The 16,995-nt window shown below is 39.1% G+C and overlaps 1 protein-coding gene across 3 annotated transcripts in view; it reads right to left on the bottom strand.

Moving 5' to 3' along the window:
• Positions 1-2,571: 2,571 nt before the first annotated feature.
• Positions 2,572-16,995, bottom strand: part of LOC110040041 (retinoblastoma-associated protein-like) — a 30,475-nt gene continuing 16,051 nt past the window's right edge. For all 3 annotated transcript variants that reach the window (XM_089293101.1, XM_089293099.1, XM_089293100.1), the window contains exons 8-33: positions 16,759-16,860; positions 16,429-16,454; positions 16,239-16,292; positions 15,435-15,488; positions 14,837-14,860; positions 14,228-14,445; positions 13,873-13,935; positions 12,774-12,810; positions 12,188-12,233; positions 12,024-12,094; positions 11,634-11,690; positions 11,262-11,293; positions 10,753-10,835; positions 9,800-9,846; positions 9,575-9,646; positions 9,407-9,457; positions 8,999-9,057; positions 8,258-8,313; positions 7,809-7,873; positions 7,350-7,427; positions 6,602-6,706; positions 5,955-6,062; positions 5,566-5,603; positions 5,059-5,133; positions 4,598-4,628; positions 2,572-3,778 (exon numbers count right to left, since the gene is read on the bottom strand). In XM_089293101.1, the coding sequence (XP_089149227.1) occupies positions 3,545-3,778; positions 4,598-4,628; positions 5,059-5,133; positions 5,566-5,603; positions 5,955-6,062; positions 6,602-6,706; positions 7,350-7,427; positions 7,809-7,873; positions 8,258-8,313; positions 8,999-9,057; positions 9,407-9,457; positions 9,575-9,646; positions 9,800-9,846; positions 10,753-10,835; positions 11,262-11,293; positions 11,634-11,690; positions 12,024-12,094; positions 12,188-12,233; positions 12,774-12,810; positions 13,873-13,935; positions 14,228-14,445; positions 14,837-14,860; positions 15,435-15,488; positions 16,239-16,292; positions 16,429-16,454; positions 16,759-16,860 (1,886 nt within the window). In that variant the 3' untranslated portion in view covers positions 2,572-3,544. The remainder of the gene's footprint in view (positions 3,779-4,597; positions 4,629-5,058; positions 5,134-5,565; positions 5,604-5,954; positions 6,063-6,601; positions 6,707-7,349; positions 7,428-7,808; positions 7,874-8,257; positions 8,314-8,998; positions 9,058-9,406; positions 9,458-9,574; positions 9,647-9,799; positions 9,847-10,752; positions 10,836-11,261; positions 11,294-11,633; positions 11,691-12,023; positions 12,095-12,187; positions 12,234-12,773; positions 12,811-13,872; positions 13,936-14,227; positions 14,446-14,836; positions 14,861-15,434; positions 15,489-16,238; positions 16,293-16,428; positions 16,455-16,758; positions 16,861-16,995) is intronic.

Raw genomic sequence — 16,995 nt, 5'->3', positions numbered from 1 at the left:
CGAGAAATCGAACTCCGCCTCCTAAAAATTGCACATCACGGGTTACAGACAGCAAAGGACAAACAAGCAACATGAAACACAACATGAACAACATGAAAAACAAGACAACAGGAAAACTTCGTGCGATAAAACCAATAAAAGCGACCAGTAGCGAAGAACAAAATAAAGGACAAACAGGACACGAGGCAGGAACGGACCCCAAGTCTTGACAGATGCGACAAGCACAAGAAGAAGAAAAACGTTTGTTCTACTCGTGCTTAAGCTTGTGTTGTGCGCGTGCTCACTACCGTGCGCTTTATTGTGGGCGACCTGACTTCCGTTATGCTTACGCTTCAGTCGTAACGTTCTCACAATCTCTCAGTTCAACGTGAAACCCCGCGCGAGAGACTACGCTCAAGTAATTTGTTTAGACCTCAGTGTATGGTAAAATAGAATTATTTCAACGACAGTTAATTTAAGAAAAAATGTAACTTTTGAGTGGGAGTATTTAACAGTTATAACGTGTCAATACATCGAGATCATCGAATTAGAATTTCCCGGGAGACTTAGTTCATGTCGAGGGAGGAAAACCGAACCCAAAGAAAAACCCTCAGTACAGTTTATACCAGGCCGAGTCCAGGATTCGAACCCATGAGTGCATTCAGTACTCCTCATTGATTCATTAGTGCTCCCCGTCGAAACCGGATTATTTTTTCTATTGTATGGCTAGCTCCGTGAGCGGGCAAGATGAATCAAATCCTGCGTTGTGATTGGCTACCCGAGCGGGCAAGATGGAGCTATCTTGTCCGCTCGGGACTACCCGCCGTGTCCCGCAAGAAAAATTTCTCCGAAAGCCATATAATAACTCCTTTATTGACCCAACTTGTTCGGTCAAGATTGCTTATATTGGCCTCGTTCTCTTTTTGCGTGTTTATGGACCTTGACTCCGTCTCGGTCCATAAACACGCAAAAAAAGAACTTGGCCAATATCCAGCCATCTTGACCTCACACTTGGTCAATAACCCATATATATATTTTGCCGGATTATACAAAGAGCATTGGCTATCAGTGGAGATCATCATTGTATAGTTATCCTTTACAGATGATTGTATGTAATGACAACAGTCATTTTAAAATTGTCGAAGATGCGTCTGGTAACCTTCGCTACATGTAGCTCAAATTGGTCTTAGTCTGTCTTCTAGGGCGTCGTTTTCAAACAAATCTTCATATATCTTTGTTCCCGTACTTAACAATTATTCCACGAGCGCGCGTTGGATATGAGATGGTAGATAGCGAACGACGCGCCTAACGCCGAGTTGGCTATAATCGTAATTCCACAAGAGCCAGTGGAATAATTGTTTTGTTAAAAACGCCTCCAAAATACAGAAAACTAAACTAAAATAAAAATAAAAACGTCCCCCAAAATTACGCGTACAATATTCGTAGAGCATGGTATAACTGCTCATATACAATCAAGGCTAAGCCAATAAAAACTCTTGAATTACATCATCCAGTGCCTCTAGTGTTTGGAGATTTCCTTTAATTTGAAGATGTTCTAATGATAACACTTAACCCTGCGGTATTTAACGTTAGACAAGATTTTAGGAGTCCTCCCTTCCTTCCTAACGAGTATGAAGTTAATTGTCTCTCAAACGTCTAGGAGGCGCACTTCACCTTCGTCATAGTCATAGTCATAGTCATAGTCATAGTCATAGTCATAGTCATAGTCAGTCATAGTCATAGTCATAGTCATAGTCAGTCATAGTCATAGTCATAGTCATAGTCATAGTCATAGTCATAGTCATAGTCATAGTCATAGTCATAGTCATAGTCATAGTCATAGTCATAGTCATAGTCATAGTCATAGTCATAGTCATAGTCATAGTCATAGTCATAGTCAGTCAGTCATTTTTCTTGGGCAATTCTGTCCAAGGGGAAAAGGTGCAGTGAGATTTACTCCTTGTGAAGCACCAACCCATGAGATAGGGACAGACCACACCGGGTGCTACGTGCCCTACTCCATTACATGCATTGTGGGTCACATGTGCTCATGCCCAGCTCTGGAATTATCAACTAACTGGACACCAGGCTTTATCTGGAATGTCTTTGTTATTTGCATCGTTTAATAGAGCTTGTGTGTGAGTAAGTGTTCGGGTGGTACGCGGAAGCGCACAGGGACACAGCACTTTTCTGTGCCCTGCCGGTTCACTCGCAGCTCCATGCGTTGTATAGGACATTGACATGTGCGGCAAAATGTATGGGGAAAGTAAAAAAGTAGTTATTCAATGCGGCGCATGTCGGCCATCCCTTGAAGGATCAAAGTACCCTACCACAAGTGCTTATCCCCTGTAATTACATGAAGCAGCTAAAGAATGATGTGTCCTAGCTCTTGGATGGTACGTCATCGCATTCCCACCCTCCCCGTCAGCATTTTTTCTGGTCGCTCTAACTAGTCTACCAGCACCTATTATTTCATACTGCTAGTTGAGAGAGGGAAGGCCTTGAAAGTTGATAGCTTTTCGTGTTTCCCATCAAAAACAGCAGACACTTTCATTAAAAAAAATGTACACCACAACATGCAAAGAACAACTCTTGTACACCTCTGTTAATATATAGTTCACTACTTAATTCGAGTGTTTGACAACATCAAGTTAAAATAAAGCTGCCAAGTATAAATACATTTAGTTATTTCACGTTAAAACTCATCCTTGTAATTTCTCAACATCAACTCCATCTCGTCCGAGGTAAAAATTACTTCCTGTCTTGTCCAAATGATAAATTACTTTGGCAATCAAGACAAGCGCATATCTCGCGACTTTTACCTCCATAACGAGATGGGAAATACCGCTTATGCAGTTCTATTATTTTACAAAATAGATCCAAGGAATAGAACAATCATATCTTGGGAATAATAAAAATCAGTTTCAGTAAAAATATATAATTGGATCAACAATGGAGGGTTCACTCGGAGAGCTCAAGGACGAAGACCTTTACTTCAACGACTAAATCTATTCTACTTGCAATTCAAGCCAAGTTGTAATCTCCTGATGAAAAGAGCCGGACAGATGTTGGGTGTAAAGAAGAAAGAACGGAAAAAAAAAAAAGGTTAAAAAAACACATAAATGAAACCCTAATCACCAACAGCGACCACAAAGGGCTGGAAAACTAACCCCGTTATAACGAATTTCCTCTTCTAATAAATCCTGTTTCCTGGCCCACCCGAAATATTTGCAGCATGCAAATTCCCTTGATTTAATTAATATTAAAATTCTTTCCAATGAAATACATGTGCGTTTAACACGCAATTTCTATTCCTTTGGATGAAGTCATCATTTAACAATCAGAATCGAGACATTTCTGTCAATTTGCCACATGGCCCGGTTCTTCCATGAATCGAGGTTCATTGAGTAATACCGTTATATTTATATGTCGGACAGAGAACATGTCAAGTTTCCAAAATACGAGTGTCATTTCTCGAAGTCAAAATGATAAATACGTTGAAACCAGTAGTGATAAAGTTACGATTTTATATACAGACTTAAATCTGTCGCGATATTCTCATGTGTCAACTCTGCTCCGGTCTTTCAGATTCTTGCTCGGCCTCATCGTTTGAACCATTTGATCCGTTCTCAAGTGACCCAGTCTTCCTCTCAGTTGAGTGGCCGTTAGTGAGGACTGGACCGGGTTGGGATGTGTCACAGTCATCGAAGCGTAATCGTTTCTGAGGAAGCTTGGGTGGACTGTGCACCGCTGCTCGCATTGACGCATTGATTCTGGAAAGGCTCTCGCGGTCACCAGACTAAACGACAAAAACAAAGACAAAAACATGAAATTAGGACAGGAACAGTGGACGAATGAAGAAGAGAAAAAGTAAACAGAGCTCACAGTTTGTCCTGCAACATTGTTATGAACAGGACACATTTTTGAAAGAGCTTCTTTTCTTCAGTTTTCCCTTAAAAATTGCTGGATACCATTCCTTATAAAGCCAAGAATGGCCACACATCATTGAATGAACTGTAGGTTATGTTTCGTGTACTAAAAAATGTTCATCTGGGCCGGATTGTTCAAAACCCAATTAAGCTAACCCAGGATTAGAGAAAATTCTGATTTCAGTTTTAACTTTTCGGTAAGGTTTTCTGTTGATATTGTTTGTCCTTCAGTTTTGAGTTTGAATAATCTCAAACTACACAAAACATAAGCAGTGAAAAACATTTTTATACTAGAAAAATTAATACGTCGTTTACCTGTTAATCCTGGATTAGCGCTGACCGCCTTCCGAACAACCCAGCCCTGTATATTAACCACATGGGGTGCTTCACATTTGGTGAAAAATTACGGAAATTTCGGTTCGAAGAAAAATGGCAATGGCAAACGCTTTTTTAATTCGCTCCACTGGAAAATTCCTCGACTTAAAAGACTCCTACAAAGGAAGGACCGTTTTCCTGGTTAGAACATTACGAATAGAAATTCGTGTTCCATTCACCGGTGAGAATATTTTGCACGGCTTATCCGGCCACGCCTTTCGGTTTTCACGACCATAGGTTCTTCGCGACACGTTCAATTAAAACATATTTTTGTAAATGGCGAGCAACCATGATATTACATTCAAACAACTTACCCCTGGGGACTCCCCGAAGCTGTACAATGACCTACAATGAGACAAATAAAAAAAAACATCTTCAGTTTGGGTACAATTTTTCTATTCAAAGTTTGATACCAAAGTTAAGGCCGAGTTACGGCTAAGGGTTTACAACATCGAGAAAACGCAACTGATGATTCAATAATTTCATGTCAAACAATGTACTGAAGAATGAGAATACCAAGTTGATTACATTAGTTGCCATACATTTAGTTTACACCGACGAGAAAATAACACATCCTAAAAAGCCGTTACTGATCTAAGCAGTTTCTTAATCAGAGTTCGCTCACCAAAGGAAACCGAGAGCTTTGGAACTGGATATGTTGCGGACGCTTAAAAATTTCGGACAGTTTTATTTTCGGACGCTTTTCTTCGTCCGAAATTAAAATCGTCCGAAACGTTTTTTCAAGTGATGATTAATATTCTTGTTCCTTACTCACCTTGATTTTGGTGTCAACGTTTCACTTGGAGAGTTTCGCAAAGGAGACAAGTAAAAATTCTTTTTCCCAGGAATCCTATTGAGGCGTTAACAATTACACCGTGTCACTGCTACCTCAACAGTAACTGATACATATGTCAAATGATTCAAGCACGACGGCAAACAAACAAACAAAACAAACAAACGAATGTCCCGCCAACCAAAAGGAAAGCAAGTAAGAAAGTGAGCGAGATACAAAGGCTGAAGAGGCAGGCAAACAAAGGAACAAAAGAACGAACGACTGACCAAGAAAAAAAGCAAACTAATAAGAACGAATGAACAAATGAATGAACAAATGAAAACTTTCCTTTCCTGATGCAAATATCATCATCGTGTACACTGGAAAAAGTCATTATTTTCCCCTTATATCGTCGAGTTTAAATCGTTAAAAACATGCTGCCTTACTTGAAGTATTGCAACTTATGTTTGCATCTGCATGTGAATTATCAATGGTTTTTAACCTACATACCTCATTGAACTCTTGGGAGCAGGGGAAACAGGCGGATTCTACAACGAAAAAGATAGGACTTTTAACACGATAACACGATAAAGGGCGTGTTCTTCTTGGCCGTTTTTGATAATAAATCCCCGCAGAAACATAGGGGGAGTTGGAATTCTTATAATCCAATCAGAACGTTGCACACAAGCGAATTGAAGTCAGCACGTCAGCTTATTTCCATGAGCATAAGTCATGTGGCTTATCAGCACCGATACACTGCTGAAAATCACGAGTTTAGTATATTCTCGAACATGGAAATTCCACGGAAAAAGGCACTTACCATTCTGAGTGTAGAAAAACAGGGTCCACAACAATCAGTGAGAAGAAATATGATTCAACTGTACAATAAGCTGCCTCACCTTGTTTGGTGCGAATAGTAGAATAATTGACTTCATGGCGACCATGTACACCTTGTTGTAGAATCCAATGATGGAGTCTTGTTCTTTACCAGCAGTTCCCCTGTACACCTGTTGAAAGACAAGAACAACAAAATTATTAACGCTCTCTATGAGCTCAGAAGGGTATAGGGTAAAAGAATGAAGGAGAAGCGACGAATGGCCTTGTCCTTTTCCTTTTAACGGAAGGGTGAATATGGGCCTTTTGTGTCTTGCGCTCTTTGCTGAGTCTTTTAATACGGGCCCCCGTCTTCTAGAACCAGCGCCGTCTGCACATTCTTAAGTGGCAGAAGATAGCAATGAAGGCGACGCCGAGGTTATCAGAAAGAGAATCCAGGAAACGGATATGTGTTTCGTTAAAAGAACGGGAGTATTTTTTACGCGCTAATTACAGAGCTCCACAGAATAAACGAGAAGGTCAAATACAAGTACATTTGGAAATTACTTATGGGGACGGAGTGAGAATGGAGGAAGATTGTTTGAGAGAATTCAAATATTTCCACCAAAGCAGGGGGGGGGGGGTATATTAATCGAGGTAAAGCTATACGGTTTAACAAATGCACGAACGAGAGATTGAAGAATACTAATGCAGATCATAGATCATAACTCACCTGCGCACATGCAAAAGGAAGACCTTTGTACGATGAAACGATCTGTTTAAACTGAATCTCTTTACCCACAACCTTGGAGACAGCATACACTGCACACAAAAGCATCTGTAATCAGAAAATAACAATCATCTTCCATTAACAGAAACTACTTTTTTGGAAGAGTTGTGAACACTGATTAGAAAGCCTTATCGAATGAATGTTGAAGTACACAGGGGGTTCTAGCTCGAGTGAAGTGGCTGGAAGCATGTTGGGTCTTTCTATCAATGATTGGCACTGTTCAGGCCAGTGAAAAAATATGTACAAGGTTGGTTTATCACAATGTAAGACATTGTCAAAACTCGTGAATGGAGACACCTAAGGATCATCATGGCAGGGGTGCACACGTGGAGGTGCTGAGCTGTAGAATGCATTAAAAAGCCTGTTATGTGTGAAGCCTTGGAGCCGATGGCTCATAGCTGCCGGAGCTTATCCCGGTTTCTGTAGCATGAAGCGGCAAGGAGTATTTCTACTCTCCCTGGACGGGATGCTAGTCCATCCCAGGTCACTCCCCGCAAATTGTTAGGTTTCCCCAACAATTTGCCGGTACCCATTTATACTCCTGGGTGGAGAGAGCCACTGTGAGAGTTAGGTGTCTTGCCTAAGAACACAACACCGTGTCCCCGGCCAGGACTCAAGCCCGGCCCGCTCGCTCCGGAGACGAGCGCACTAACCATGAGGCCACCGCGCCTCCCACAAGAGCCTGTCATACCTGGTCCAAATGCCGGTCCTTCATCAACTGCCAGTGAAGTCTTAGTGACTGCTCCAAGCACGTCCACATGTGACCTCGCTAAAACACAGACAATGACATGAATAAAATGATATCCTGAACACAAGGGCAGTTCGTACTCTGCTGTCATTCACAAAGCTACCAAAAACAAAGGTTCTACTACGTCTAGTCACATTTAATAGGGAGCTCAAATACTGACGAGGGCGACCCCGAGGACAACGCCAAAAAAGAGTGAATTTATATTTGTACCTTCAAATTTTGCAATTGTCCAGATCTGTTTATTGCACCTATTGGTCTCAGAACTTGTTCAGGTTAAACATGTAATGCCAGCGTCAAATTCCAAAAGTAAAGTCATTTTACGTTCAACTTGTTGTTTTGCAGAGGACGGCAAAGAAATGTACAAAGATTTACAACGCACGTGCACTATTGTCCAACACTCACCAGTTCATCGTCTACTTCAAGTTTATTGCAAAGCGATGTTAAACGATTGTAAGCCAGCTGGTTCACTGCCGAAAAAGGAAACAAGCAAAAAAACATGATAAAAAAGAAAACAAATCAACATCGTCACAAGCAGGTAGGCAAGATTGATGTATATAATTTCCATCATGTCACGTTTGTGGAGCAAAGAAAAATCTCAGTGTCCAACATGCTTCAAGCCAATGAAATCTGAGATAGCGGTCAAGCGAACCAGCCACTGAGTTACGGCTCATGGTTAGTTCAGCTAATTTACTAGTTATTAATGTACATCTCAGAAAACGTCTTCTAAAAGCATACCATCTTGATTTCCACTCCTGGATCCCAGTAATGGCGTGTCTTATGGGGGCCAGACATAAGGTGATGATTGTATCAACACTGAGAAGCACCTAAATAACTAGTATCTTGAAACTAACCTTTTCTTAAGAACAGATTTAGAGGCTGGGATTTCTTTCGCTGTTGACCAGAGTTGCTAAACACAGATGAGAAGATGAGAATGTTACAACAACATGGAACATGTTATTTTAGTGTAAAAAATGGAAGTACAAAGACACAAACATCAAAACATCTTCGTCTCCTACATCTGTCAGTAACCTGACAATGAAAGTAAAGTAAAAGAATTTGGAGAAGTAAAAGGATTTTGTGCTTTTTTGCTCATTAGACAAAAGACGTTCGTATGCGACAGTAATACCAATTAATTAACGCGTAGAGTGTGGAAGACATGACGGCCCCATGTTTAGTGATACGTGTCAGAGCGCTGCCCAGGGTTATTGTGTGAGGCTTTGAGTGCGTGGACTACTTACTTGCAGTCGACCTTTTCTCTTAGGGCCTGACGAGCGTGAACGCCAACACAAAAAATGTGACATGGACGAGAAGGGGTGTTCTCGTGGGCGCCGTGCCCTTGGCTCGTCTAAAACACTTTGCTGTTCAGTCCCTTTCTCCAGACAGCGTAACCTGAGGCAGCTTGACACAATGCTGAGGAGTTACCGAACATGCAACCTACACCTTGCCGCTTCAAAGTACAGAAACCGAGAGTAAATACTGGCCTGTTGAGCTTATTGGCTCTATAAAGGACAGACATTTACTTAAAAATACAAACTAATAATATTACTAATAATATTATTGCCTTGCAGTGCCCTCAACCCCCAAGTACTTACATTGTTGCTGGATCAGAGTGCGGGTAGAAAGCCTCCAGTGCTGTCAGAAGTGGCGAACCCTGGAATAAAATGTAGGCGTATGGACATAAAAATGCAATTGGCAATATACTAACAGACCACGTACAACGTTGTGTAATAACATGTTAAACCATGGATAATTTTACTTTCTATAGGGTTCGTAGTCAACTAATTATCAGATATGGTTACTTGGGGCTCCAGAATGGTGAGGTATCAAGGAATTCTAACGAGTCAATAGATACGAGTCTTACCAAATCACCAGAATTTGTCTTAGTAATTTGTCACGTGAGGTAGCCTCCATTATCAGAACACTGCTAAATTGTGGTTCCCACACTTACGTTTTTCGTAAAAAAAAAAGAAAAACGCCTCACCGGCTTTTATCTCACTTACTGTTGTCCAAGCCAAACTCTCTAATACTTGCTCCTCAATCCTATTTAAATGCTGAAAAATATCAAGATGAACGGTTGGTTTCAAAAAATCTCAAGTTATACTGGTAGTGCACGAATCCAGACGAAACAGAGTACAGTATACCACAAATGTACCACGGCCTTGACTCACCTTCATTAAATTGCTGCCAAGAAGTGGCTCGTGAAGAATAAAACTTTCTATGACTTTAAAAAAATCAAATGCCTGAAATGTCAAATAACTTTAGTCAGTTATGAAGAAACGTTCATTAATCTGACTTAATAAACTATTCAATTTTCCCAGATTAAGTATGATCAATTAGTTACTAAACCCACACCACTGCAAAATGAATTGTGACTGAATAATCTTTGAAGTTACCTCCAAATTCAAAATTCTGAGAATCCAAGGAAATGCTAGAGTTGGCCCTGAAAAGGAAAGTTTTGAAAATGAGACCAAAAGAACAAATTAAACTAACAGATTGTTTCTTTGCTACAAGCGTCAAAATGGAATTTTGGTGGTCATCTGCCTGAAAGCTAAAAATCGTCATCACTTCAGGGCCGCAAATAACTGTTTTCTCGTGAAAGGACATATGTCCTACTAAGACACCATCTTGGTCGACAAATTGTGGTCGGACATCACCAAAAAAGTAAGATTTACGCAGGGTAGATTTTTGTTCATCCTTATCGTACCACAATTTACGATACAAAAAAATTGTCCAGACATCATGTCTGACCACAGCTGGGATTTCGTCGGACACAAGCAAATTTTGGTCGGCCAATGTCTGACTGTTACATACATACATACATACATACATACATACATACATACATACATACATACATACATACATACATACATACATACATACATACATACATACATACATACATACATACATACATACATACATACATACATACATACATACATACATACATACATACATACATACATACATACATACATACATACATACATACATACATACATACATACATACATACATACATACATACATACATACATACATACATACATACATACATACATACATACATACATACATACATACATACATACATACATACATACATACATACATACATACATACATACATACATGATTTATTTGATCACTTTTTTCAGTGCCCAAACAAAACCATTGATGCCTAAATTGCCCAAAGAAAGCCATTTCAACAGATGCCTGGGATCAATCGTTATATGATGGAGTTACAATGAAATACTTCACCATTCCACAAAGAAGACCACTATTGTACCAGTGCTTTAAAACATAAATTATGCAGCTACACACACGCAAAAAAGTGACATACATGGAAGTCCTTTTTCAGCCATTACCACTTCAAGTGAGCAGGCCATGAGAGAAATGTGAAATGCCTTACTGTTGAGCAAAGCACTGAAAAAATTAAGCAAAAGTAACCAAGTTAGTCTTTATCACCGTTATAGAAGAGAAAATCATAAGTAGATCTCTGTAATTTAACAATAAAGTAGAGTAAAGTGAAGCCTTGGAGCTGATGGCTCATAGCTGCCCGAGCTTATCCCGGTTTCTGTAGCATGAAGCGGCTAGGAGTATTTCTACTCCCCCTGGACGGGATGCTAGTCCATTGCAGGTCACTCCCCCGCAATTTGTAAGGTTTCCCCAATAATTTGGCGGTACCCATTTATACTCCTAAGTAGAGAGAGGCACTGTGAGAGTTAAGTGTCTTGCCCAAGAACACAACACCGTCTCCCTGGCCAGGGCTTGAACCCGGACTGCTCGTTCCGGGGACGAGCACATTAACCATGAGGCCACTGCACCTCCCAATTTAACAATAAGCATTACCTGAAATCACTGCAAGATAATCTTTTCTCCTCCTGAAAGGTAATGTGTACACAAAATTTGAAAAGTTAACTAAAAAAATCTCCTCCTATTTTTTTCTTCTTTCTCAACATTTTTCCCTCCTTAGAATTAAAGGAAACCAATACTACAACCAAAAAGCCAATATAGTATACTACAACCAAGAGCCCAGGCCTGGCCAGTGTTCTTTGGACCACTTGGAAATTATGGGACAAGCACTGCTGCATTTCAACAAGAAGAGTTCAATAATGTCTGGAGTTGTGAATCGCTTCTGGTTTTTGACAAATTCAAATTAATCTTTTATAACTTATGCTTAATTTTTAGTACCACTTCAAAATAAAATAATCATTAGCTCACCGCTAACAGCATGGCTTCCATTACTCTATAATACAGCTTCTTTGTTAGGACAAAAATCTGCAAAGGAATATTACTTTGGTTAACTTGAACAACTCCAAGGATAGCAGCTAACCGTCAACTTTACAAATTGATTTTATGTAAAGCATGATGATCGCTTGAGTGTGATTGTTGGGTAGAATGTTTCAATCAGTACACAGTTTAATAGTAATGTGGATGTCAAAGGTTTGCACAATGCTTCCATTGGCTCCTTGGAAGTCCTGGGAGTTTGCAAAAGGACCTGGTAACGTTCCATCATATATGCAGTTACAGTGCAGTGAATCACAGGTGCCTTAAGATCAAAAATCAATTTCTTTTCTGTTAACAAATATTTCAAAATACTAAAATATTTACCTGAATTGAAATATTACTGTCTTCACTAACTGCGGCATCATTAAAACTTTTTATAAAACAATCCTGGACAGCTGAAAAATGAACATGAATTCCGTTGAACGTACAATATTTACAGAGGTCAAAATTATAGAATTAAAAAAATTATAATTATGTACAGTCCTCACCAATTAGTTGTGACTGTATACAGTTTTGAGGATTTCTTTGACAACACTAAAAGAGAAAGAAAACCACTATTATAATAAAACAATAAATAAAAAACTGTTTACATCCAAATTAATTAATGGCTGAGCCAAACTACAGGGCTCGACTTTCAGGAAAAACCTTAGGGCCGGTTGACCCCTATGTTGTCAGTCTCCAGCTTTCATTGAGAAGTGTGGAAAGTTAGTTGCCAATGAAAAAAATTTGGTCGCATTGGTGATCCCAGTGGTTGCAACATTGATCGAGCTCTGAACTAATGGAAGGATTAAGTTGTTAAGACAGTTCAAATGCAAAGTGCAAGTGAGTTCTTTTGCCGTCCAGAATGACTAGGAAATTTGGATAATTGGGCTGGAGTAGTGGAACACATGGAATACAGAAAACATCTAACAACTTATTTTTCTTGTAATTTGATTTTGATACAGAGAAACAAGTTCTTTGATAGGTCTTCAAATCTCAGGATTAGCATCATGTTCTAATCCTGTTACTCCAAAGAATTATTCTTTGCTTAAGTACAGACTGAAACAAAATGTACATTAATAAAATTGTACTCACATGCCAAAATCTTATGAGCTCCTGACTTGGCATATGGCTACCAGTAAGAAGCAAAAAAGAGTATTAATCAGCATGATCAGCCTTGGTGTAGCATTGATAATTAAATGACACTTCTACATTGTTGTTCAGTATTGTGAATGTTATTGGGGATACATTAGGGAGTTGGAGAAAATCATGAGGGCAACAGCAATGTCGCTAAACAAAAGGTTTAGCGAGGAGAACAATGGCTGTGCACGTGTGTTATAATTCTTGATACATTTCTTTGTCATCCTCTGCAAAAACAACATGAAATGACCAAATTCTGCATTGTCTGGAGAATGTGAACCACAACAGCTATTTTTTAAAATTTCTATTTCAAATTTTTCCCTGTGTTCCGGAGTTTGTTTTTCGTGATAGTGATAAACAAAGTAAATGACTTAAGAGTATTGTAAGATTCATACATGTAGGTAAAATGTAAATTTATATTTTAATCGACGTTGTCCTCAGAGTCAGAGTCGTGGTTTCTTAAACTCGCTATTAAAAGGTTTAGATTGTCTACAAGCATAGATGACTTACGAGTCCACCACATTTAAGACATAACTCAGGCAGAGCACCTAGGATAGTAGAGTTATAAAGTTCTGTAGTTATTTACCTGGGTGGGATGCTACTCTCTTGTAGGAAACCCCTCCGTGTTTTGGATGCATTGTCCGGCAATTTCCCAGTTTCCGTTTACACTAGATTCTACCATTATGATACATTTTCTTTTGAGTTTCTTATGAGAATTTGGTTCAGCAATTGAAACCATAAGTTTATTGAGTTAAGGAGGCAGCATGGCCGAGTTGGTTAGCACATGGGACTTGCAATCCAGCGGTCTCGGGTTCGAGTCCCACTCTAACCACTACCTGGATTTGTTTCACGGTAGCCCCGAGTTCAAATCCTTGGCCATGCTTGTAAATAGCCAACTGATTTGCCTCCGGCCAGCTGGATTCTTAACAATGTTATGTTCAACTTGAATTATTTGTTTCAGTTGTTTGGTGAGACCCGCTAGCCTTTGTGCTATACACACTGCTGAAGGTAAATAAATGTATATTTATTTTATTTATTTTTTATATCACTGTACCTGGCCTCCTCAAGTGTAGCTCTTAAATCAGTGAGAGATGACGGACCTGATAGACAAGGCCCTCTAAAATGGAAAACAAGCAAGCACAATCAGTAATGTGATAATACAAGCACATTACAGGCCTGGGCTAGCAATTTGTGAACAGATCATAGTATGGGTCCAAGTTGAGTTGTACTGTACTCTGAGTTGTATATGAGGTAAAAGACATACTACATGTACAAGCAAACTTCTCAGGTGGTTGAGTGGTTTGCTCCTCGAGGGGCAAAGAAGAGTCAAGAGAGTCAAGCCAACATAAAGCTGCTGACTTCAAAATATTGTGTCAACCCTGGTTAAGCTGTCCTCTGGCCCATATTACCTTGATTCTGTCGGTGTTGTGCGAGTTGTTGAAGCTCCAGTTGTATACTGGGGTTCATCATGCACAGATGAGTTAGCTACACCTCCATCAAAATTTCCCACACTGTCTGTTTCATCAAACGGTATCCACAAGTAGCCATCTCTGTCAAGGAAGTCTCTCTCATCAACGTCTCTAGACTTGTCATAAATATCTTCATACATGGAATTTAAGTCATTCACCTGGACGTGTACACAAACACAGATCAAGTCAGACCAGTCGAAGATTGGTTCAAATATACTTTTATTAGCATTATCATTCTCCCGTATTCACTTGATGTATTTTAAGTTTGACTTTGGCATGACTGTCAAGTAAGACATTTGGATCAATGCTGTGCCAGAAATGCACACATGTAACATGATAGGCTCAGCTCATGAGGCCACTGACGCTACAGTCCTGTTCATATTGATGCAAATGGGTGTGACACAGTAACAGCACATGTCTCAACCACCCTTTAAAAACTGAATGATTGAGCAATTAATTCTCAGAGAGAGCCTGAAAAAAAAAGCTGTGCACAGAGTATACATGTATTGTACATGATGTCCAGTACTTTGTGTGCTTTACAATACTTACATTGAGTAAGTCTTTTGTGTTACTCTAAAAAATGAAAAGAAAGAAGAAGATCAAACTTAAAAGGTACTGTCAGTGGTATAAGAACCATACATTGATGATCAAACGTTGAACATTACATGACTTGAATCTAAGGTTAATATGCAAAAATAATAGCTTTTTTTAGTCATTTGAAGTTTGCTGCTTAATCTACATGTAGGCCTAAGACTGTACGCTGGAGGACACTGTCAAGTGTACATAACTTGAGGTTAGTGTACTATCGTGTTCAGTTGATAACTCAACAGACTGCAATGTTATTAACTTTGTTGGTATTACTCCATTCAGGCCATACTGCCCTTCTCACAAGTGACATATGAAGAGCACTTAGAAATCATTTGATGAAATCTAAAAGCAGACAGGACTCTCAAGCTAATGATGGAATCTGATAGTTAAATAATGATTAATCAATAACTAATTAACAATTGTAATTATTATTATAATCATTGTAAAATAAGATAATTTATGGCCCCATATCACAGATTGAAAACATTAAAATATTATTGTACATACAAATTGTACACAGTAATCATATATGACTTCAGCTTAACAGTAGGTGTTTTACCTCACAACAGCTCTCAAGAAATGGTTGAAAGTACTCTGTGTATATTGCATTCACCTAAATCAATATAAAAATAATCATTGTTTTACACTTGTGCATTTGGTTGACTTTTGTTCAAACAGGGCTAGAATGTGATCATGTGTACTATAGGCATCTGTGGTGGAGTGCCAATCAATATCCTCCGTTGATACCCTTGATTGATACTTGATTGACAGTCAATCTACATCTCCATTGACTGAGTGTCAATCAGTGTCCACTGACATGTTAACCCAGTGTTGACCAAGTATCAATCAAGATGTCCATCAAGTGTCAATTGAGATATCGATCAAGTGTTGTTAATTGAGAGTATCAATCGACACTTGACCACCATGCCTCCACTACATGTACTGTACACGTACAGTGTAGGTGGAAAACACTTTGGAGTAATACTAACTACTGGGTTAACACAGTGAAAACCTCTGCAAACAGACAAAGTCATCTTGCAATAAAACATGGTCAACAGTCACACTTCACCTCATGAATGTGACCTTTGCGATAGTCAAGGAACCTTACTTGTAGTGATAAGCAGAGATGAAAACTAGCACTTATCCATTTACCCAAGCAAATCTCAATCATTTTGAGTAAGAATTCAATAACAATTATTGTTAGTTTTTGGTGTATTTCTTAAAACCACTCTGATCCAGATGGCAATTTTCAAGCCATTAAAATCATGGATGTAATTAATAAAAAGCTACAGCTTGTAACAGGATCATGACACTTCATTGACAGCAGTTGACCAAAATGCACTTATTGCATGTATGTGCATACCTCGGAGTAAGGAACATTTGACTCTTGGCAAAGATCTGGAAGAATCCCATGTTCCTAGAGACAGAATTAAAACATGCAAATTACATGGCAACATATACATACATACTCTGAGTGGAATAAACAATAATACATTATGCAGAATCAAAGGAATAATCATTGATAACACGAGAAAGAAAATAAAGACTCTAACCAGAATTCCATTTGTCTCCAAGAGACCTGTGTTTGAATAAATGAAAAATAGAAAAAAAGATTGACCATCTCTAATAGACCATATTTCTATTCTGGGTATTGGAGTGGGTATTGAACTTTCAACTAAAGCTAATGCAGGGGAAGGGGTGGCTTTTAACCAACATTTTTATGGTGTGAGTGTGAAATAGTTTGCCTAATAACAGTATGACAAGGACCCTGACTAGCCTGGAAGAACTTTAAACAGCTTATTCACAGTTTAGACCAGCATGCCTATGGATTCTATGACCTGGCGCAGCTACACATACATGTATGTAATTACAATCATGATAACCTGTGGGTTGCTGTTTGAAGAATTGTCTGTGTACATAGGCCACACAACACAATAAGAGGTTGAATGCTGTCACCAGGTCTGTCACTTGCCGCAAATGCCAGCCTGAGGCACATTAAAATTAAAAAAAAACAACACTTCAATAACACAAACACATAATTTAAGTCTAGGTCCAGTTAAATAATTTATCTTTAAATTCTGGTAGTATGCCCTAGGCTTATACAACTTAGTTTGAGTGGG

Source organism: Orbicella faveolata, unplaced genomic scaffold, assembly GCF_042242905.1.
Source record: "Orbicella faveolata isolate gen_17 unplaced genomic scaffold, um_ofav_v1 contig_25, whole genome shotgun sequence".
Lineage (NCBI taxonomy): Eukaryota > Metazoa > Cnidaria > Anthozoa > Scleractinia > Merulinidae > Orbicella > Orbicella faveolata.
Note: the sequence above shows the minus strand (reverse complement) of the source record. Positions and strands in the feature narration are given on the sequence as shown.